The sequence below is a fragment of the Dufourea novaeangliae genome, unplaced genomic scaffold, assembly GCF_001272555.1.
Source record: "Dufourea novaeangliae isolate 0120121106 unplaced genomic scaffold, ASM127255v1 scaffold254, whole genome shotgun sequence".
In the NCBI taxonomy this organism is placed as follows: Eukaryota; Metazoa; Arthropoda; class Insecta; order Hymenoptera; family Halictidae; genus Dufourea; species Dufourea novaeangliae.
Window position 1 is genome coordinate 24,263 of NW_015374127.1, and position 24,604 is coordinate 48,866.

The 24,604-nt window shown below is 35.8% G+C and overlaps 3 protein-coding genes across 3 annotated transcripts in view; 2 read left to right on the plus strand and 1 right to left on the minus strand.

The window, feature by feature from the left end:
- Window positions 1–4,629: 4,629 nt before the first annotated feature.
- LOC107191228 (cytochrome c oxidase assembly protein COX19) lies at window positions 4,630–5,428 on the plus strand. The gene is given in 2 exon segments (XM_015580218.1): window positions 4,630–5,111; window positions 5,414–5,428. Coding segments are annotated over 2 exon segments (390 nt in total). The 5' UTR covers window positions 4,630–4,736.
- On the plus strand, window positions 5,077–9,243 carry LOC107191232 (phosphopantothenoylcysteine decarboxylase). The gene is made up of 2 exons (XM_015580222.1): window positions 5,077–6,009; window positions 8,689–9,243. Exons 1-2 carry the CDS (start codon window positions 5,584–5,586, stop codon window positions 8,857–8,859), a joined length of 597 nt encoding a protein of 198 aa, XP_015435708.1. The 5' UTR covers window positions 5,077–5,583; the 3' UTR covers window positions 8,860–9,243.
- A 2,020-nt stretch (window positions 9,244–11,263) lies between these two features.
- Window positions 11,264–24,604, minus strand: part of LOC107191229 (matrix metalloproteinase-2-like) — a 90,741-nt gene continuing 77,400 nt past the window's right edge. Inside the window, exons 5-8 of the mRNA XM_015580219.1 lie at window positions 19,088–19,518; window positions 15,107–15,405; window positions 11,603–11,706; window positions 11,264–11,505 (exon numbers count right to left, since the gene is read on the minus strand). Coding sequence (XP_015435705.1) covers window positions 11,264–11,505; window positions 11,603–11,706; window positions 15,107–15,405; window positions 19,088–19,518 — 1,076 coding nt within the window. The remainder of the gene's footprint in view (window positions 11,506–11,602; window positions 11,707–15,106; window positions 15,406–19,087; window positions 19,519–24,604) is intronic.

Genomic DNA, 24,604 nt, shown 5'->3' on the forward strand with positions numbered 1-24,604 from the left:
GATTTGGATGACTTGGTGGCCGATGTCAAAGCGTGGATCGCCTCTAAGAATCGTGTCTTCTTCGCTCGTGGAATCGACCGTCTGCCAAGCAAATGGGAAGCAGTAATTGAAGTAGACGGTGACTACGCTCCCGAATAATCGTTTAAACATATTTTTGTCAAATATTGTTATTGATTTTGTTAAATAAAATTTGTTGAAAAAACGCCGGATAATTATGCATCAACCTTATATATTATTACATATAAGTGAGTAATACGTATCAAAAACGTAATCGAAACACAGATTTTTATTACACCACAAACATCGCATAAAAGATATTTCGTTATATTGACATTTGTAATAATTATGGATGTTGCAAGGAAATCAATATTATTGACATTATGGAACATATAACGAAATATCACTGTAACACTTAAAAAAGTTTTAAAGTTCCATTTATATCATTGTCCTGTGAAAATGTTCATACTTCCAGCAACATTCATATTCCAATCAAAGAATTTAAAGAATAAGGAAAAGGAATCTAAAGTAATTTTCAGTAGTTCCATACATCTTTATCTCGAATACTTTTCTAAAACATTCAAAGTACTAGACATTTTTACACTTTGAATCTTATATCGATTTCTAAACTAATCCTAGTTCGATATAATATAGAACGTGGTTTTATGAGATAGATTCGAGGTTGCTGCGAGTGGAGGCCCAAGGCAGATAGATGGAATCACAAGTTCTACATCTACCCATCTTTCACAATAAACCTTATAAATAACTTAAATCTTAACTATGTAATACTATCGGTACCTAAATCCCTCGGCGGATGACTTCTTTCTTGAGCCTAAACCTATAAAAACCTAAGTTCCCTCGCCGGTTGTCTTCGTTCTTCAGCTTAAAACTAATATTATCTTAATATTTTAATTAACACGAATTAATGCTATTAATACAAAATAACTTAAACTAAACGCAACGTAGTCGCTAATACTCAAACGAAAGAGATAGACGGAATGGAAAAAGTTCCATCGATCATTTCGTTTTGCGCACCTAATATTCTATATACCAAGCAGTTATTAAGTCTACGATGAACCACGTTAAACTATAGTATGAACAAGTATCGCGATACAAGTGTTGTCGCCAGAACCTGGTTTAAGAAAATAGGAAAAACGGGCGACACCTCGCTAACCTGGATCCATCTTTTACTGCCATGGAGCTTTGGGCTGGTCACCTGCGTACCAGACCCGAACCAAAGGAGTACACAAGCATGGTAGTGCAAGCGAGATTCTCTGTTTACGGAGCAGCCTCCCGACTACTCTGTACCCTTGCACGCACGAGTCTTTCTCCAAATTCTACTTACCAGGCAAAGACTAAACACGTCCGATATCTGGCTGCTCAATAGAAACCAGAGGGATCGGCAAACAGTCTTAGTGTACAGACCCACTGCCCGTAGCATAGGTACAGACCCACTGCCCGTACCCCAAGTCTGTGTAGAGAATCAACGAGCAAAATGAATGAATAATAACTTGGTATGCACAATGGATGGTCACAATTTAAGTCTATTAATAGATAGACTAAAATTAATAATAATAATTATCATTACGATGTGATGATATGAATATAACAATGAATATCGAATTACGATTTAAGTTTAACTTACAGTAACTTAACGAAGTGGTAGTCGCATGCTTTGAAGATGTAGACGTTGATCGATGTCTTCTTTCGATGGAATAATTGATTGGAAAAATATTTTTCATTATACAATACACATAAAATACATAATATGCACAGTAAATGAATCACAGTACATAAAAAGATAAATATCGAAGCCAATGGTTCTCGAACATCTGTAACATACAAGGGATTAGTAACAAGAGAGGGGACACAACAATATTGTTAGAAAAAGAACGTTATACGTGAAAGGCTGCGATTTTACCGTCTCTTTATTGTTAGAAAAATAATACACTCATATGTATATATCGATAATCCTGCCTAAGAATTGAGAGCTGGTTTATGACAGTCACAGTCGACGACCAACGACAAAGTGTGCCTGTCTATTCGTTTTTCGATCGTCACCCGACGGTGACTTTCAAAGTGACCTAGGTCAGATTATCGTTGTCGGTCCCAGTCATAACAACACTCGTCGGTCTGCTTTGACTACCAGTGCATGCTACGTGCGTGACCTTCTTCGCACAGAAATACCAATTCCACCTTCTTTTTCGGTCATTCTCTTACAATATGCACAGTAAATAAATTGATGGTTGTCGAATGCCTGCAACAAACAATGGGTTAGTAACAAGGGAAAGGACGAGTATGAGACGCACGCCCACCCTCCGCGACGGCTCACGAGAAAGTGAGGAAGCTAACGCCGTTATGTATTGGGCGTACGCAGGTTTGTTCGTGTTGAATTGTTTTTGCCGACTTGAACGACCCAAACACCGGATGGTACGGCCTAGTACGGCGTACACGGCTAGGTCAATAAACTGTGTGATGTAACGTCACTAGCGCGTTGGACCGACCGAGAGCACCGATATCGCGGCACGCTCTACCGTACTCTCTCGCTCGCACACCTCCCCCCATAGACCACCGAAATTCTTCGGCACACGTCACACCGAAGGAGAGCACCGATACCGCGACTCGCTCGCACGCCGTAACGTCACCCGATTCCCGGAATCCCGCGGTTACGAGATGGCTCATTACGGTAAGGCATTCCCGCAAGGGAAATTGTAAGCCGCCGGCCAAAAGGTAGATTTAATCAATTATTTATGAAACTACATCTATTCTGAATTTATCTGTTACAAATATACAAATGTAAAGCAAGATATAAAAACGAATAAAACAAGAACATGTAAAAAGTAACATTAGTAAAATGTCCATTAACGATGCATTTAGAATAAATTGTCTTGTAGTTAAGTGAAAAAATATATACTTTTCCGTTTCATGTTTCATGACTGTCATATTTATCCCTTAACCTTAAACTGAAGCATCGGATATTTTTATTCTCGTGAAATCATATAGATACACGTAATATGAATGGAATATATTACACTTCATTTGTGCTAATAATACTCAGAATTCATGCTGTATCGGTACGTCGGGTATTGACACTAAAATGGTAACAGGGCTACGTAGCCTTATGAACGTGGGACAGAAAAAAGCATTGGATGATAGGTCTATTCTATACCTAGTCGGTGGTAATAGTAATAATAATAAAAATAAATGTGATCAAATTTTAAATAAATAAATATAGTAAATCGAAATGAATTGTTATTAAGTTTGATTTTATTTCGATAACGCTTTCCTTAATTAAATTTATATTACAATTAATCAGTATCGATAACCATTTTCAATATGTGCTAATGGCGTTATTTAAAGAGATGCAATTGACCTAATTTAAATGCGATAAATACGACGAATTACGTATTTTAAACGACTGCTTCAGTCCTAATCCAGGCCTGTTTTAGACGCTTTGAAGGCGCCTTGATTTGTCACCTTAGGTAGTCAGAAGCTGTGCCTAAGCTGTTCGTAAGCTATTCAAGACGCCTGAAAGGCGACTGAAACAGGCGTCTTTAAGCCGTCGTGAAGCCGTCTATTTCAGTAATTCCAAATACCAAGTGGTAGAAGGCCTTTCTCTTACGCCACTTTTTCCCCTAGTGGAAGCCGCATTTGCTTGCGGGTGTACATATTTACATAAAATTTTATATACTATGTATTATCAGCTCTGGTATTATATTAATTTAAATGTTAATTAATTTGTTGTTATTATTATTAGAATGTTATATATTATTTACGATCATTATTTTTATGTTTACATTCAATAAATAATTCGTGCTTTGTTTTGTTATTAATACGAACATTTAAAATTTACATCATAACCAACTATTAAAGTAATTAAAGCGTTAATTGATTAACTTATTCCCTATGAGCAAACTGACGTCAGATGCACGGCATCTGATATTCGATCAGGCAGTACCTCAGATTCATATACATCTGTCGCTGCATTCTGAATGTATATGTCGTTCCGTCTGTATGTCATTGTCTATATACGACTCTGCTAGATAACGGAACGTCAGCTTCGCAGCAGAAACAGAGTAACTCTGCTATAGAACGTGACATCAGATTCGCTGTAGAAACAGAGCAAATCTTACGTTATAACCAAGCGGCTTCTGTAATTGCTTCCATTTAAATTAGACAGGTGGAATTAAATACTTTTTATATTCCTCCAGAATATTTATTTTTCCTTGAATATGTACATTTACGATACGATTTCAACCATATTTACAATTTTTACAAAATAATATATAGCACATTTGCAGTAAATCTGCACATCAGGCCTACAGCAGAATCTAGTAATATATTTTTAAAGCAGGTCTGGCTGACTGGGTCTTGCCCAAAATAGAATAATGCAATTAGTGAGTATGTAGTATATATGTGTGACTATTTAAAATGTCACTTAAACAACAAATATATATATTATATTTTGCATCACCCTAGAAGTGTGTGCAATTATAATTGTAATTAAATAAAATTATATTGCTTCTCCAAGCATATATTATAATATGTAATACACTATGTATTTCGTTGAAGAGTGCTTCAAATGTTTCATCGCATGTGGCGCTGCCGTCTACAATAATGTAGTAATGGCGGTATAGTTTTTCATGTGATGTGTGAGAATTAGAAGAGAATTGGCAGTACGTTTCGTTCTTCATTTTCATATATTGATTCTTCTATATGAACGGCTCCGAAGGGTAGTGATGACCTCGTATACATTTTCAAAGAAGTCATTCAAGCCCACACCACCGGAGAAGGGCAGCTTTCCTCTTGATCATGAGGGTCTTTGCAAAGTGGTCATGCTCAAGTATATGCGTTGCTTGTACGAAAATAAAAACGAAAATACGGTGTGCAGAAACATGGCAAAGGATTATCTTGCTTGCCGTATGGACAATCAATTGATGGTACAGGAAGATTGGTCCACTATTGGTTACGCTGACCAGGTCAAGGAGACATAACAACAGCGATTTATTATTAATCGATTCTCTTGTCGAAGTTTTGATCGATTAACCAGCATTTATGAACTTTTGCCCAGCCATTTTTATTTCATCTGGAAAAACGAATCTACAGGTTTTAGAGTATATATAAAATTTTCAGATAATACTATATATGCATATATATGCTTATACGAAAAGATTGACAAACGATGCATTAACATCCTTAAAAAAGTGTATTTCTTTTAATATGCAGTCAACTTAAGGTGACAAATAATACCAGTGCAGTGAACAGACTTCATAGATAATTCCTAAGTATTTAAGACTGCCTGTCATGTAGACAATAGCATGTCATAGAGATTCCAGGAGAAGATAAATCATTGTTAAGCTTAGAGCTCCATTATTTGTAGTTCTGTGTTGATTCAGCTATATGAAATATCTTGCAGCAGGCAACGGCCTAAAATATTATAACATATTTCTCATTGTGCTTGACTGGACCAGGCCTAGTCTATATTCTTTGTTAATATTGTTAATTCCACAGAAGTACAGTTTATATAGTCAACTAAAATAATAAATAACGAACTATTACAAAAAAGACAAAAATAAATCTATCAAAATGGCAAGCAACTCTAGGAAGAAAGTTCTCCTTGGTTGTACTGGTAGTGTAGCCACAATTAAATTGCCACAGTTAATAGAAAAGTTATGGCAGAACAATTTGGATGTAAGGGTAGTGGTTACTGAGAAAGCTAAGCATTTCTTGAAAGAGGCGGAATTGCCTTGTGGAATTCAAGTTATATCAGATACAGTAGAATGGGCTGCCTGGCAAGATAGAGGTGACCCGGTGTTGCATATCGACTTAGTGAAGTGGGCTGATTTATTCTTAATCGCCCCATTAGATGCTAACACACTTGGTAAGATAGCTAGTGGTATATGCGATAATATTTTGACTTGCGTCGCACGTGCCTGGAATCCTTCAAAGCCATTGGTGTTTTGTCCTGCTATGAATACAAAGATGTGGGAACACCCTGTTACTGCACCACAGGTATTAATTATCATTAAAATAATATTGCTTCTTTATTCCTTTCTAGGGATAAACATTGGAAATCATATAATATCAAATAAATAATTTTTAACTGTAGCAGCATTAAAGTAATTCTTACATAAATGTTTCACATTGTTACACTTTATAATTTTAGATCAAAATAAATGTAAGATTACTTTAGCAATATAGAATTGTAAATGTTTACAAGGAGAGGTGTAGTGGTAGATGTACTGCTGATATTTGAGTAACCTTTTGCAGTGTAAAGCTAGAAATATTGAAGTTAATGGTATATGATTTTAAAAGTAGTTTGTTAGTAGATAATATTACATGTAATAATATGCTAATAGTAAGAAGATAGATAAATATACGTATATAGAAGTATGAATAAGATTGCAATTTAGAACATAATATAGCTTCTTGTATATTCTTGTCATACAGGTTCAAATCTCTTCAAAACTTTTCCCAACAATGCATTTTTTTTATTATTTGCAGCCTTTGTACAATACATCTTTCTTGTTACTTATGTTTGAGTGGCAAATAACTGATTGATTTTATTTTTATGTAGAACATAATGGGTAAATACATACACTATATATGATAATAGATTGCATAATAGCAGAAAAAGTCAGATGAATTATCAAGTCTGTTGCATACTTTTATTTAAATGATATATTTAAACAAAATATAAAATCTATATTATATTTAGATATAGTGAAATGTTATCAACACATAAATTTATTGTACAAAAGTATTCATTTAAATATAGTCTTTACATGGTAATATGTTTTTAAAGCTAGAATAAAATCAATTCATAGTCATTGTAAACAAACGTATTATTGAAAAAAAAAGCACCAGAGGGATTTGAATTTTTACAAAAATTTTGTTCTCGTGAGTAGCTGTTATACCAGCTATTTTATAGTTGGTAATGCACAATCATCAAAATTAAACATTAAATATTTCATGAACTATGAAAGTATTTGCCTGAATAACTATATATCAGTGGCTTCATTGTTTCAAGACCTATGAGTGTTAAAAAGTGCATTCAGAAGTCAGTATGACACCTACAGAGTTCTCCTTATTAAGAAAAGTACTATGTTTTTCATAACACTTAAAATGAAATTGTATATGCAGCAGAACTCCATTTGTGTAAATATGTTAGGAAAAAGATAATTTGAATGTCTATATGATACAAAATTAACATAATTCTAATAATTAAGATCTGAATTTACAGATAGATTGCATATAGTTCCAATAGTAGCAATATCTATGTTCAAGTAATAGTAGCATTGTATGTCAGAAGTTTCAGTAATAAAAACTGTTCAGTAACTGAATACTGAAATATTATATCAGAATGAATGGAGTTCTCCTATGTCAGCAAAATAAGATTTACTTGAATAGATGTAGAATTATTATTTAAGGGGAAACAAGAGGGTAACAGCTCGAAAAGTAAAGGTACATTTAGGAATTTATCGAATGAAAATTACTTGATGGATTTTTGTGAAACCTTCAAGGACTTTTTATCGAATATTCAAATTATTAGGAAAATTTTGTTTAAATTTACTTAAAGCAGATTTATATGCTGTACGGGACCAGTAACGTAACGCTGCAAAGAAATCTTCGCTGACTAGTTGACAGCTTTCCGATCAAACAGCTCATCCGATATAAGAAAACGAAAATGTTTTAGAAACTACATGCGGATTTTGACAAATAATAAGATGGCAGACTTTTAAAGAAAAAAATTGAAATTTTGTCAAGGAATTAACTTTTTTCATTGAAAAAAAAGCATAGGAAGAAACAACCAATCAAAAAATCCTACGTCGTGCCATAGATACTGGTTTTGTGAATAAAATGCGACTTGAATGAAATGAATAGGATGTACCTATAGGTTTTTTGTAAAACTGTCAACTGTGTTGAAGAATGTCGTTTCGAGGAAAACGCGTTTAAAGTTTTCGTAAATGATGATTCGTAAACATAAAATTAAAATCTGTCATTTAGCTCAAATCAGCTATTCTTGGGCCATACAGAATTTGTTCAGAATTCATAGAATCGTCGTCGCCTATCGGTTTCTCCTCGTAGAGCACGTAAATGGTCTTTGTGCGTACTTGCGCGCGCTTGTCGTTCGGATTTATCCACGCGCTGCTGGTCTAGCTATTTTAGGCTTTTTGGCTTTGTATCATGTCTATAAGTTCTCGTTCTATCTGAGTGTCTTTTACCTCATCTATCCATGATAACAACACAGAAGAGTGCAAAAATTCAATCTCAAGATCAATATGATGCTAAACGTTCGACTGCCAAGGGCTAACTAAACTGCCATTACTAATAATAAAAAATGTTGTAATTATTAACCATTAGTTAATTACTAACAATTATATAATATTAATAATCATTGATAATGATTAATTAATTACCGGATAATCCGTATACTTGCGCGACCTTTGAGCCGAGCGCTTAGAATCGATTCACGGGAAAGGTTATAACTTAGCCTATTGTACGAATTTCTTTCTGAAATCTTCATATAGTATTCTTGAAATGTGTACGTTCCCGAAAATATAAGAAAGAAATCGATCTTTTCACAATTTTACCCTGTTGCCACCCCTTAAAACAGTAGGAAATTTACAATGTATTTATTATGTTATAATACTTCCTATCTAAACTATTTTGAATGTTTCTTTTTTATAGGTAACTTTACTCAAGTCCTGGGGGTACAAGGAGGTTACTTGCATTTCTAAAACACTTATGTGTGGTGATAGTGGAATGGGTGGCATGGCAGAAGTAGACACTATTGTTCATACTACATTGAGATTGCTTAATCCTTGGGACCCATACTCACCACCTGATCTACGTCTTTAGCATGAGAGAAAAGTAACAAAATATTCAACGAAGCTTTATTATCGTACAGATTAAATGTAAAATATTTTATGGAGGAACTAAAAGATAGAGTGTTAATAATGCGTATTATGGCCGAACTTAAATTGGGCTCACAGTCAAATTCAAGTCCAATGACAAGTTTTAACTTGTGTAATTACGCTTTTCTGAATGCACTGTGGTCGCGACATTTTGTTGCTCAACTGAAATGTTCTTGGAATATTCGCACCAAAGGGAATAAGCAAAGCAGAGTCTACACATCAAAATGGAATGTAAAGATTGTAAAGGAGATTCTGTTCACATATCTTTTGGAGTTGGTCAGTCAAATAAAAGTGTACATGTTTTTGTTAAATATATGAGTTAAATAATGTCCAAATGTGTTTTCTTTTTTACCGCTTATTTACGATAGGGTCACGTCCACGCCAAATCGATCACTTTTTACATTAGGGATTTTGTTTAAAATGAAGTATGATGTAGTCCCGGTGAAATTAGGTGGGGTTTAAGTCATAATTTTTCTGTTCTCGAATTTGTGTACAAAATTATAGGCCGTCGAAGTTTACGATTTTTGACTATTTTCGTAAAACTAGGATGCATTCAAAATGATATATTTCGGAAACTATTTATCGTATCGAGTTCGTTCGTTGATTGTTTTAATCAAGAAGGATTTCCCTACTATAATTGTTTTTTGTTATATGAAAAATTAATTTTTTAATACTGAAAATTATAAACAAGTTCTTTTTCACGATTTTCTCTGTGATGGGCAAGGGGTCTTGAAATTAAAAAAAATTTAGACCTTTAAAAAAATATATATTATCGACTTTTTTCAGTTAAATAGCATTTTTGTTAAAATCCTGTAGGGTTAGACATATCCTGCGGCCAGATTTCAATTCTGCGTGTCAAAATCTATAGGAACTGATGTATAACAATTTAAGGAAAAAAATTCAACCACACATTGTAACGGAAAAACTGCAGTTTTCTTAAAAAATGTCAAGTTTTACATATATTTCTAAGGTCAAAATTTATATGTGATAGTTCTTCTATATGTATGCCTGATAATGCAATATCTTAGCTTTAACTTCGAAAAAGATTCATCCTTCTATTTTATTTCTATCAAAAGTTCTACGATTTTGACACAATACTGGGTGTACCAATCACTTTGCAGCTCTTTGTGAATCTAATTTTAATTGCCCCATTTTTCCGAAAGGCTTATTTTGTAGGTAAGATTTCAAGGAATATGACCATATTTAAAAAAAATTTGAACACCCATTGCCCATCACTGAGAAAATGTCGAAAAAAGAATTTGTTTATAACTTTCTGTATTAAAAATCAATTTTTCATATAACAAAAAATAATTATGGTAGGGCAATCCTTCTAGATTAAAACAATCAAAGAACGAACTCGATACGATAAATAGTTTTCGAAATATACACTTTTAAGTACACCGCAGTATCGCGCAAATAGTCAAAAATCGTAGCTTTCGGCATCCTGTATTTTTAAAACAAAGTTGAGAACAGAAAAATGAGCACTTAAAATCCGCTCTAATTTCACCTGGACTATATCATATTTCATTTTGAACAAAATCCTTGACATTGAGGGCAAGAAGTGATCGATTTGGCGTAGAATGATCCGATAGTAGTAATTTTAGAAACATTAACTACAATTACAATCGCAGTTACGTTGTCCCTACACAACGCGATAGTCAATTGTTTTCAACCGATATTTCATGCTTCACGTTTTTAGTTCTTACTGAATCAGTCTGAAAGTTACTTGAGCAAAGATATTATTTCTAACATTTTTATACATTTAAAAGAAAATGTATCTCCTAATCTGATAAATACATGCATGTGTATGTATGTTTGCATATATAATACGTGATATCCTGTGTATCCCAACTTGCGTCTTTTTCGACTTACGTCACCCACTCTGGAACTATGTAGTTACATAGTACATAAGTTCGGGGTCCCACTGTATTTGTAAGATGATTATTTAACCCGCAGAATACGGACCGTATTCAAGTCAAAGCCGACGTGTAGGTCAATCGTGATTCATACCAACATCTCGAAATACATACTCGCTTCGTAGTCGTACAAACAGTTTAGTGACTATTGTTACTGACGGGTCGCCGGTAACCCGGCCATCGGTAATGTGAGGGTTAACAGAAGAAAAATATATATTTGGAATTGGCAAAAAAAATTCAGGAATCAGCGTAAGTCGGTCCATATTATTAAAATTCTTTATTAAAATTATTTAAAAATCATCTTATTAAAATTACTTTAATTATACATCGTCGGTATAAGGGAAGTGCATTAAAATTTAATCGCGTGCAGACTGGAGCACGTATATGCGTACGTGCTCATGTTTATACGCGACTTTACATAAATATCACAGTTTATAAATATTTGCTAAAATATACTATAAAAAGTAATCCGAGAGAAAGTGTTGGTGGTGTGGTTGCGTCGCTTGAGGCCATGATCTTAGATTTCCTTGGATAATTCTCAACATCGTTGGTTTCTAATTCTCGTGGGCAGCCCATCCAGACTGGTGCCGATAGTTTTTGCTTTTCATGGGCGACTTTCATCCTTAAGTCATCGAATTCCCAGAAACCTTTTCCTTTGAAGAAGTACGTTTTGCCTGGAGAAGAAAGATTTTATTTTAATAATTCATTTTCATCAATTAATTCTGTCGTTTACAATTATGTAGTTTCAGAAGTATTGTATGATTTTTTCACCATTTTTCCACTGGAACACAGCGTCGATATCGTTCCCAACACCATCGAACATACTTATGTCTCTTGGATAATCCAGTTCTACAAAATTTACGGATTCATCGAACCTGCGTGAATGAAGTCATAATTAAAAAATAATACTTCATGGAAATGACGTTAAAATAGATTAGTATAATGAAATATGTTTGTAAAAGATCTTTATTAACACTTTGCTGGCGGGATGGTTTTTGTAGTTGCAAATATATAACTTCAGGTGTTCTAAAAGTATTTAAAAACTATTACTTTTTAATTGTCAAACTTTACACATAGGAAAAACGATTTTTTCATATTTTTGACTATTCTAGTTCTTATTTAAGAAAGACGTACTACTAGGTCAACCGCCCTCAGCTTTTGTTTTTGAAAAAACCTACTACTACGTCATCCGACATCAAAGTGTTAATATTGCACAATTGCTATAATATCTCTTAGTCGAAATAATTCCTTTCGTTGTTTGTAACATTTTTCCATTTTTCTAGCAAAAATTGAATTCCCTATCAATAAAATAAAATATAATCATAAGTGATACCAATTCAAATTATTCTTTCATTCTATTCTATTATTCTTTTTTAACACATTTACCGCTCGACAGATTAAGGTTATTATATTGTTTACGAAAATTGTCATCCGTCACCGACGAAGCGTAAACGGTAAGCTCGATGTCGATCATCGCCGACCGTCATGACGGTAAATGTGTTAAAGATATACAGTATAATATACACAATTATAATTTTCTTGGTTTCATTTTTATCTAGTAATTATTAACAATTTTGTTCATTTTCTAATTTCGTTATAAGTTTATATACAGGTTGTTTACTCAAAAAACAGGGGTATGTTCAACAGTGATTTTCATCTTGCAAATAGTTTGGCATGCAGAATTCACCCTACGAAAGTGTCCCACATTTTTATTAACACCCTGTATATCGCATTACGCAATGTTACAAAAGACCTCGGTTATTACGGTCTATTAAAAAAAATGCTCAGATACGTGTCTGCTTATTTTCAATACAGAGTGAGACTCACCCTGTATACAGGGTGTCACACGCAACTTAGGACAAACTATATCTTTTAAACGGTAAGAGGTAGACAAAAACTTCATTAGACAAATTGAAATAGTTTCGTGTCATGGATCACATGATCATCACATGTGTCTGTGCTGGAAGTGCAGGTGTTTCAGAGATTTCAAGGTTGCCTTTATTATTTGAAATAAAACTGTATATTTTTAGATACATTTACTCGATTTAATATTTGGACACCATGGTACTTGCGTAATTATTGCTCTATATACTTACTTAAAATGTGATTATCGAATTTTCTGGTCCGTGATAGGCTAAAACACATTCTAGTTTCCAAATATGTCAGATAAATTACTCCATTTTTTATTGTTTCTTGCATAATAAATCATAAATGAAATTAGACCCAATATTGCTGTCGAAAAAATATTCGGACACGTAAAATTGTATAACGTTTTTCACCATATATAGATACTTGCGAACAAAATTATAATAATTTTAATATTTTTTTGAATGTCCCTTTTGTCTAATAACATGTTTTAACCATGTCGGGATATTTGAAATAATTTTCAGTAAATAATTTTGAGTAATACGTCTCTACTCTTCTGTTAGTCGTATTTTTAATTCCTCTTTTGTTCTTATGGATGTCGTCCAAATGTTACGATCTAACAAAACTCATAAATTCTCTATTGGATTTAAATCCGGTGACTGTGGCGGAGGATGGAGCACTTTCGGACTATTATATAATAAATATTCCTGAACTATTCTTGTTTTATGTTTCGGATCATTATCTTGATAGACCTTAAAACTGTTTTATATATCCATATTCGTTGCACTTTCCCTTCAATTTTCTTTTAATATGTCCAAATATTTGTTTTTATCTAGAATTCCACCAATAAAAATTAACTCTCCTACTCCGGCAGTTGAAATACAGCCCCATACCATTAAGCCTCCTCCACCGTGTTTCACCGTCGGTTTGGTATTATTTATTTGGAATTGTTCATTCGGTTTACGCCACATTCATTTTTGTCTGTTATATCCAGAAACATGAAACCGACTTTCATCTGCAATGATCACATCATTCCACCACGACTGTGTTTAAGAAATAAAATCTGTAGTATATGTAGTATTATAGTACTGTTTTTCCAGGTTCTTGAAATAATTCTGCATTTAAATTAGGAGCACTTAATCCTGGATTGATTTTCACTTTTCGAATAATTTTACGCTTATCACGGCTATCAAGAAGACGTGGACGTCTTCTTTGAGGAATAGATTCAATGCGACCTTCATGATTGTACCTTTTTATAATATCCGCAACAGTACTCTTATTTAAATTTAATAATACTACTGCGCATGCGTATAATACTAGCGGGAAGGACCGGTGATTCCTCCACCAAGATTATTAAAAAATAAATTATAATTATAAATAGTTAATTATTGAAAAAAGTAAATCACTAGGGCGCGTTACACTGAATACCTGGAACTGACCGAGCTGCTACACATACTTGATGTTAGAAACAATCATAAGGAGTCTACGAATTGATTTTCTATAGTGAATAAGCTGCGAGATATACCGGTGTCCGATTATTTTTTCGACATCAATATTGGATCTTATTTCGTTTATGATTTATTATGTCCAGAATAATGGAAAATAAAGTAATTAATTTGACGTTATAATAAATGAAGGAACTAATAATAATTAACAAAAAAGATATCAAGAAATATGTATAAAACAGGAATGAAAAGAAAAAATAATAGAAAAAAATTATCACAAGAAAAATGTCCCATGTACGATACTCCATTTCTGAAACCATTCAAATTGTGTTCGAAACATTTCTCATATCATTCAAAATAAAGAAGATATTTAGGTGTTCGGTCATAAGTGAGACACCCTGTATACAAATATATAGTTCTATTTAAAAAGGTATAGGTGACCTTGAAATCTTTGACACGCCTTCATTTTCGGAGCAGACACATGTATTATGTGATGCATTATATGAAACCATTTAAATTTGTCTAATGAGTGTTTTTCTACCTCCTACCCTTTTGAAGATATAACTTGGCCCAGTTGCACGGGACACCCCATGGATTGACCACGTTAAAGCTTGTCCAGATCGGACGAAAATCCAAATCGACTACCTAGCAGTTTTTCCTGTCCTTGTGAATTTAGTAATGTTTGAAAATACGTAATATTTACTGTGAAGTATCTTTGACTGGTATAATTTTAAACAATTCTATCGGCAGTTATCTGCGACTGAACCTAACATTTTGTAACATGTTTCAAATAGAATAATTTAAAATTGAATTAAACATCTAAGTTGTAATTTAAATTCACCACGACAATCGATTCAGAATTCCATGTTATCTTCAAGAAAAAGGAATATTTTAATTGTATTACCGTAAAATAATTTCCGCTCTGTATTTTATAATATGAAATAATATTTCCTGCTTTTAATACCTCCAATACATAGATCCACTGAAGAAGTAAGTTTTCCCATTGTGTCCCCAAATCATAGCGCCATCGATTTTTTCCAATGATTCCGGAAGTCCCAGTGTGGTCAACGGTTTCGGATACCCGGGCTCCAGAAAGTTGGCGTTAAAAACGTAATACTTTTTACCGATGAAAAATACTATCTTCTTGTCAGGCCTTTCGTAAACTGCATCCACGTGGTCGATATCTTCAGGTAAGTTGAACAGACGAATGATTTCTGCTGGGTAACCCTCGTATAATCCGTGATCACCGATTCTCCACAGATACTGTAAAAAATGTGTGCATATGAAGAAATTTTTTAAAATGACAGAATATTGGCAACATCTTAATTCTGTTGTAGTTTTATATCAAAGATTTATATCAAGATCTGTCTGTGTTTGAAGTCGTTTCAGAAAATCCACATTTTCGTTTTCAATCATTACCATGTTCAGTTGTCGCAAAAATAAAATGTTTAGTAAAATATTGTGTTTTTAATGACTTTATCTTATATCCTTCATACACAGAATGACACGAGAAATTAATTTATGCAAAAAAGATCGTAGTGTTCTATTTAATAAAAAAAGTGTAATTTCAATTTTCAACAAAATTTAGTTAATCAATCTACATCCGCCTCATTGATCCGAAGAATACAAATGCACCATAATACGTCTAAAGAAGATTCAACCTAGAAAACAGAAATATTATTTTAAATCCTAACTCCAAAACTTTGAAAGTTTTTGTTCTTAATGGTTGTATCTCCAAATACTAGCAACAATAAAAAATTTATGTTGATAATAAGATCAAATTTTCTGAAATATTGTAATAAGTAGATATTCAGTAGATGATATTATAGTGTGTTCGATTATTTCACTATTTTTCTGCTTCTATAATATTAAATCTCGTAAACTTTAAACTCCGTTTTCTCAGTTTAGAAACTAGTGGAGGTAGAACAATTAAGAACTAGAGCGACTAGTTGTGTAAAAAATCATACAGTCGAGTAACAGAGTTTGTTAAACGGTGCAAAATTTTCCTCTACGATTTTTTTCTAACTTCACTTGAAATATAGCTATAACCTAGTTTACTTGCCACAATGATTCTGTGTATGCACTAAATTAAGGGGTCCAGTGCAAGAGGGAGCTATTTCACAAAATGTTAAAGAACGATATTTTCTATTAATTCTGGGACCTCTTGGTGTCTAGTTATTATCCCTTAATTTATAGCTACTTGGCAAAATTCATGCCTGTACTGTGATTGTATGATACATATGAGGGGTGTTTCCAAAGTTCTGGGAATTGCGATCTGGCTGAATAGTGCAGGGTTAATGACTAATGCTTTCAGGTATACAGGGTGTGGCTCGTAACGTGGGAACTTCAAATAACTCCTAAGTTATTTGTTGTGCCAAAAAAATTGTTTAAACAAATCTTGCATGATTTTCAGGGGGACATCCAGTGCTGTAATCTGTTTTTTGTTATTTTGCTTTTTCATCGAAATATGAGGGTCACCTTCAGTTTTTTAAATGTAATGCTCAATATTTTGTCCTGAATTCGGATAAAGCAGCAAATTCTGCGTAAAAAAAGTATTATAGCAAAGAGGGTTTAAAATTAATAATTACTGAGATATTCTCAAATTAATAATCTTCTATTAGGAAATATTTTAAAATGCTCAGTCAACGTGAGAACACAACTTCGTTTACGACGGCAAGTCATGTTTGTAAACATGTTCTTTGTTATGTACATGTTAGACATCATCAATATGAGATGCAGCTGAGTTTAGTAGCTGAGTAAACGTAAAAGTAAGGTGTTCAGTAACAGAGAAAAGTGCGATATGATAATTGTTTATGGTGCGTGTGATGAAAATGCTACGCGAGCTAAGATATTATACTAAACTAATAAGTATCTTGATCGAAAGTAGCCATCACATTTTACAACAGAGAATCCTTATTGAATTCGTGATATTGACCACCAACACCGGTGGAAAGTGAATGTTTGGTGCGGTATAGTTTGTCATCACATCATTGGACCGTACTTCATTGAAGGATCATCAACGGGTCAAAGATACTCCACATTTTTATCCGAAACACTACCAGGCTTATTAGAAAATGTACCGTGTCTAATACGTGAAATAATGTGGTATTATCAACAGGACGGCTGTCCAGCACATTATGCTCGGCAATCGTGGTAAATATTAAATAGAATGTTTCCTACTCGTTGGATCGGATGTGGTAGTAACATTGCTTGGCCAGCTCGCTCGCCAGATTTAACGTCGCTCGATTATTTCCTTTGGGGAACATTAAAAACTGAAGTTTATCGCGAGCCACGAACGACTGTCGGAGAGAGGTGCAAGAACATACGTATTATTAGTGCATGTGCCACAATAACTGCAAAAATACTAGAAAAAGTTCTTCGTTCACTCATAATCCGATTACGCAAGTACATTGACTGTAATTGACGAGACTCATCCTGTATATCAGCGGTGGGCAAAGTTAGCTCCCGGGAGCTAAAACTTGTCCCCACCACCGTCCACCGTTACCATGGAGTGACAGGGACAAGAGTCTGGGCTTCTTTGTTTCTGCGAAGGCACACGGTGTGAAAGAAACGTTGGAAGGGGAATCAGACGCGTGAGGTGCCCTTATGCTGCACAGCGCTGCTGTATACAGATCAGTCCTGATAGGTTTTTCTAACGTTGTTAGTCAATGCCGATCAGAATGATTTAACCGCGTGGGAAATACATACGTATTTTTTAAGTGTTCATTTTGCAACTATAAAAAACCCTGTAAATTCTCAAAGAGGCATTATTTTCTTAGGAATTAGTTTTAAACGAATTGTGCTGGGAATGACTTCTACATCCACCTTATTCGCCTGATCTGACACCCAGTGACTGTCAACTGTTTCTAAAATTGAAAAAACCTCTACGTGGTATGTGAGTACAAGACTTAAATGACGTGAAACGGATCGCAAACCAGTGGATGAAAGAGACTACGAACAAATTTTTTTAGATGACCTGAAACAGGCCTGGCCAAACGTTCGCCCGTGGGGCTACATAAATAATAACATCAGTCCCCACTACTCGCTTGTGTTGTGTTGCCATTCTCGGGCAGAAGGCGCACGCACATGCTGTGACTGCCCCATTTCCAACACATAGTCACTATGTTAACGTGTATTGCCAAGATTCGATGAGTAGGGACTTCGGAAGTGCCGAAAGTGGGGACAGTCAGCATGCGCGCGCACCTCCTGCCTGAGGATGACAACACAACACAAGCGAGTGGTGAGGGCTGATGTTATTGTTTATGGGGTCCCGCGGGCGATTGTTTGGCCAGGCCTGACCTAAAAAAACTGCTTCCACGCTGGGAAAAGTGCATACAGTTGAACGGAAATTATATTGAAAAATTACAGTGTAATATAATCGAAAATGAATAAACCAAAAAATTGACAGCGCAATTCCGGGAACTTTGGAAACACCCCTCGTACATATATATATATACAGGATGTTCCATTTAAATCGATCCACTCGAATATCTCCGAAACTGTTGACGATATTATAAAATATTTCAGACAAAAGTTTAATGGCATAACTTCTTTTGTCACTAAAGAAAGAAAAAATGCACAAAATTTGATCCAAATTGGTTCAGTAGTCTTTTAAATATTTCTGGTCCCGATTTTGAAAACTGCATTTCGAGTAAAACGCTTTTAAATGACAACCATGTTCGTCTGTAGACAGATATATGTATAGCTTAATTTTTCAGAAATTACTAACAAAATAACATAATAAAAGATGTATACGTTGTATTTTTACTAAACAATAATTCTGCATATACAAACAAAATTTTTAAATTTCCCTCGTATTTAACAGCTCAAAGGTATACAATCCATTAATATCACACAGCGCTACGGTTGTGGTATAGCTCCCTCTTGCACTGGACCTCTCAATTCGTTCAATCGAACGCCACCAACGAATTTACTTGAAACTCACCCTGCCCGTGAACACAAAGATCTCCCTGCGAATAATGCTGATGGCGTCATAGCTGGTGTCACATTTATCTGGCATATCGTTCCTGGGCGTCGGTGTCCATCGATACCTCGGCTTCTGGGTGCTCGTTGTGGTCCTTACGGTCGTAGTGACGGTGATGCTCGGTGTGGTCGTTGTTGTATGATGCCTGTGGGGCTTGTGAGGTCTCGGAGGTCGCTCCTCCGGTCTTTCCGTCCTGTATTCCGGCTTCTGAGGGTAACGATCAGGGCGACGGGGTCGGTCGTCGTTTGGATAGTGATTCGGCCTTGTCGGTCTTGTTCTCCACGGTCTGTAGGTCGTCCCAATGCTTGTCGTTGTTGTCCTAGGCGTTGTCAGACGTTCCGGAGGTGGCGGACCACCTGGTAGATATGCCCATAGCTTCTCCTCGGGAGCACCTAAAACATGATTACGTGTTCCCCATTAACTCACAACTTAAAGGGTTGAAAGTCGTTTGAAAAAAAAGTTTAGCAAAGTTTAATATCCATTGCATTTTATTTAGAATGTGATAGAACTCTCGATAGACTAAGCTGAATTTCATTTAATTGCAGTTTCTGTACATTAGTCCATGAAAATCTGTATTTGTATAAATATTCGTAGTCAACTAATTATAACACGAATATAACAGGAATCGATAAATCAATTTATATAATATGAAGTAACCAAAATGAAAGGAATGATCAAAGAAAGTTATTTAGAAATCCGAAGGTCTATTGTTAGAAACTCGGGGTACCAATTATTACCGGTTTCGGGAGTACACCCGGTATCTCCCGTTCAAGGCCGCTAGTCGATCAGGATTCTTCGGACAAGAGCGACGAGGAGAAAATATACTGTAAATGTTGTTCTTCTCTCTTATACGAACGACTTTATACGACGAGATTGAGCCACGTACGCGTTGCTATGCGTGCGAGCAAGAGAGCTTGCTACGAAGGGGAGAGCGAGAGAGAAGGAAACACACTGTACACAGCAACGGTCGGGTTTGAAATCGCCGGGCGTCGACTTGCGCTCTAACTCGGTCTAACATAAATTTGGTCCTTCGAGCCGGATTTTCTCAGGTTTTTTGATTTACGGTAAAGAAAAGTGACCAGTGAAAGGACAATATCGCAGCAGAAGAGCATGGAATCGGAAAGCGTCGAACTGTTGATGAAGCAGCTGTTCGACCTCGGCCAGCTAAGTAGGATGCTGCCCAACCTCAAGAAAAAGGTTAGGGCAAACTTCACTCGAGGGATGCTGAAGTCCAGGTTGGACACCCTGAATGCGGAGTGGGAAAAAGGAAAAACGACCCACGCGAGGCTAACAACTCGTTACCCCGCTGAGGTGAGGCCGCAGACGGACTATTTCGCATCCAACAGGATCGACACCGTCGCTGATCTGGTGGACGGCATGCGAGATTACATCGCGGAGGAGCTGGATAACATACAACCTCAGGGGCCACCATCGCCTGTGGAGCATTCCAGTAGAGTATTGTCCGCAAATCCGGTAAGTCCACGACATCTAATAAAACTTCCGGAGCAACGACTGCCGAGATTCCGCGGAAATGTCCACGAGTGGATACACTTCGCGGACTTATTCAAAACCGCAGTGATACAGAACGAATCTCTTACGAACTCAATGCGGTTACAATATTTATTTGCCTCTTTAGAGCAGTGATGGGCAACCGCGCCCGCTCCGACACGTTGCTCGTATGGGCAAGTGGCGGGCAGCCGCGGGCTACTGTGGAGGAGATGCGAGGCAGGAAACGTCACTTGTGTATGAAGTGAGTTATAGATACACGGTCTCACACACACATTTCCCCCACCACTGCTATGTGCCCGCACGCTGCACGCCGTTGCCCGCCAGTGAGTTTGGCGGGCGCTGAGTTGCCCATCACTGCTCTAGAGGATGAAGTACGCGCGTCAGTGTCCGATATTAATGTATCAGACGAAAATTTCGAAATCGCATGGAACACGTTGGAGCAAAATTACGGGAATAATCAGGAATAATCAAGCTAGATCCTTCTGACAATTTACCGTCACGTTTAAACACACGTTAGCCGCGTTACGAAATTTGGGTTGTGAGGTGGAACGTTAGGGCCTAATTCTCGTTCACATGGTAACGCGGAAATTTGATACGGTACTGGAGGAGGAGTGGGCCGATCTGTACGGAAACTTCAAGGAGTAGCCGACGTACGATCAGCTCGAGGAATTCCTTGCCGCGAAAGCTAATTCGTTGGTCGATAGGAAGGAGAGTAAAGGACCTTCCACCAGCAGCAGAACAGTTGACAAATCTCGCGTTAAATCTGACAGTCACATGGTAGAGGAAACGCGAGAAAATTCACAACGAGCATAGCTATGTGCGCTGTGCCCTTCAAGCCATCCGTTAGAGTTGTATACGGCTTTAAAAGGATTGTCTCCTTCGTCGCGATTAGAGTTTGTCAATCACTAAGCGTGACACTCCCAGGCCTGGCTGATGCGTCCTGGCCGCAGTGATGCCAGAATCGTTGGCGGTGTTAGCAGGCACGGGACAATCCATGAAGTATAACCTCGGAGTTTTATAGAGGTCTAGGGGTCTTGTCTCGCGTAGACGGACTGGGCGATACCCTGCCATAAACCGTTTCGGCGGTCCATGACCAGGATCGGTCCAGTGACCTAGTGACACAGGTTTGCAAACTGCAAGTAAATTTCATTATTATTTTTGTAATTTAACGCAAGCTATGACTTTTTCCCGGCTATAATTCTGCAAGTTTCCGTACCTATATTTTTCTCCGGGCTTCTTAAAGACAATTATTCGTAATCAGTATCATTGTTACCCGTTACTGAACTACTAAATTTATAAATTCCTTAGTCTCTATTTTCAAGTAATTATTATTTTCGATTTTATTTAAAAGAAGTATTTGTGTATTCGTCTTTTTACGTTACACATGATTTTCTTCCATTTACGTTTCATTCATTCATCACTTTAAATGATAAACGAAAGATGATAAAATGTTCGATTTGTTACGTTTTCTTATTTGCTATTATACGCGGTTTCCTGGGATGCATCTCGACTTGCTTGTTCGGAGCTTCATAGTACAAGCTTAGCGCGTAGCTATCGCTAGCACGGAAACTCGGCTGGCAAACTAGCGTCCTGATTATACGCGGTTTTTCGTTAATATCTCGTTAACAAAGCCTCAGATTAGATTTTCGTTAAGGAAAAAGTTGTTTCAAATCATCTCAGGAACCCATCATTCCCGGGAAGAGAGAAATCTTTGAGACACCCTGTATTTGAATACGGGATGGGGGTTTCCAAGCATAGCATGGGTTGCTGCATTTTGAAGGTACGCCATCTTTGAAAATAAAGCAACTTCGCCGCTTACATAGATTAACGGTACCAGCGTTTTCCATTCATATGTATACCTATTCACATATATTATTGTATACTATATACTATCAGTACATGTCTCATCTAAATTTCTGACTGATTTATCGTTCACACCTTATGTTCTGTATATGCAACAAATAAGTACATACATATACTTATAAGTACATACATATATTTTAAAAAATATCTTCAAAGAATATCTAACTCAAAGTCCCAAGTGGATACCCAGGTACCCGGTTATGAACACTAGGGTTAAAAAATAGACTTAAAGTTTACAACTTCAGCTCTATTTTAAATAATAAACTATTAAGTTTGTGGGAAACAAATGGCCATTTGAACATGTTCTGCTTATCGTTATCCCTACTCTATAAAAGTAAAATTAGTAGTTTCTGCAATTGCTTTTACAAGGTGACGAAAACTAGAGTTTATATGTGTATAATGGGTTATTAGTTAGTAAAATAACTAATTATAAATTTAAATAGTTTACAATTATTATATACCGCTTTTAATAAATCTACCGCGCGAATGGTTGCGAAATTGTGCGCATTACGTCGCTGGTGGGCTAATGTGAACGTGAATGCACAGACGAGGATAGAAGTAGACAATTCATCCAATGTATTTTTCCGGCCCACTTTTCTAGGGTATATTACCCATTTTTGGGGGCTCCAGAGCCCCAACACCGTTGAATTGTTGCTACCCAACGTTACCGATACGCATGAATTGTGAGTATTATTAGCATAAATGGTATATTATATATCTCGTTCGTGTTACAGTAGAGATTCGTTTCCCGCTCTAGTCGGGGCTGTAGAGGGCTAGAATTCCAAGAACCGTGCAGGAATCGGTGACCAATAACCCGAGCGCTTTCTCCACTACTAGGCTGTTCAGTCGTGCAACGCAGTTACATATAGGATGGGCTGCATATGCCCACTTTACGGTTACATTAATTATCTCCGTTATTTTTAGAGATATCAGAAAAGTTTATTCACCGAAGTTGTACAATATGAAAAGGGCTATTACTTAGCAGTAACAAGTTTTTCGTAAGTCGAGTATCTTCTAAGTTTTCAAAGTTAATTATGTTATTTTTATTAATGATATTAAAATATTATGGAATAAAATACTTTTATTACATAAATCGATTCTTCCAAAGATTCTGGGTAATAAAGTATTAAGGTATTGTGTGAAAAATGTATTAATTCGTGACATATTTTACATAAAATATTTGAAATATGTCACGAATTGTTATGTAACTCCTACTCAACCTACAAGAAAGTTATTATTGTTATATTATGGTCTCTCTGATAGCATTTAAGTACTGTACTTTCTGATCGCTTGATGTGAAATGAAATTGCCACCAATATTCATACAGTTATCCGCGAAATTGTTGTTCAAACAAAACATTCAAATATGTCGTTGAATTCGTCTTCAAATGCTTAATAAGACGACAGTAAACAAAATATGTGGTTCCATTGTAAAAAAATTACATTGGTATTAGAATCTATGTAAATAACAATAATAAAAAAATTCAAATATTCCATTAAGTTTACTCCATGAAATCAAACAGTTTTCATATGAAACATTTCTTCGTATTTTCAATGGTTACAGAAATAATAGCGTGTATATAGTTAAACCGGACATTCTGTACATATCATTTTACCATTTTTTCAGTTTCTATGGTTAAACACCTTAAAGATATTGAATATTCTTATTCTTCACTGTAGCTATGTTATACTTTATACTTGTTGCGTACTTTTTACAGGTTTAGCTGCTTACATAAGTATTTATATTCATTATGGATGAAGAATAATATGAAATGAAGTTGATTATAACTAAAGATATCTAAAAACATTGCAACGTTTCATTACAACAGGATTATACAGGGTGTCCCAAAAATGTCCTCCGACCCGGAAATGTGGCACTCGGGGGGTGAATTGGAACAACTTTTTCCTTAGCAAAAATTTAGACTGAGGCTCCGTTTACGAGATATTAACGAAAAACTGCGACCAATCAGAGCGCGAGTTTGCCAGCCGAGTTCCCGCGCTAGCGGTGGCTACGCGCTACGCTTGTACTACGATGCTCCGAACAAGTAGGTACCATGCATCGCAGGAAACCGCGTATAATAATAGCAAATAAACAAGACGTAACAAA

What these genes read in the sequence shown, in the direction of transcription:
- LOC107191232 (XM_015580222.1), top strand. Translation starts at nt 5,584, where the DNA reads ATGGCAAGCAACTCTAGGAAGAAAGTTCTCCTTGGTTGTACTGGTAGT. An exon ending in ACCCTGTTACTGCACCACAG is followed by an intron (nt 6,010 to 8,688) that starts GTATTAATTATC and finishes TCTTTTTTATAG; the next exon opens with GTAACTTTACTCAAGTCCTG.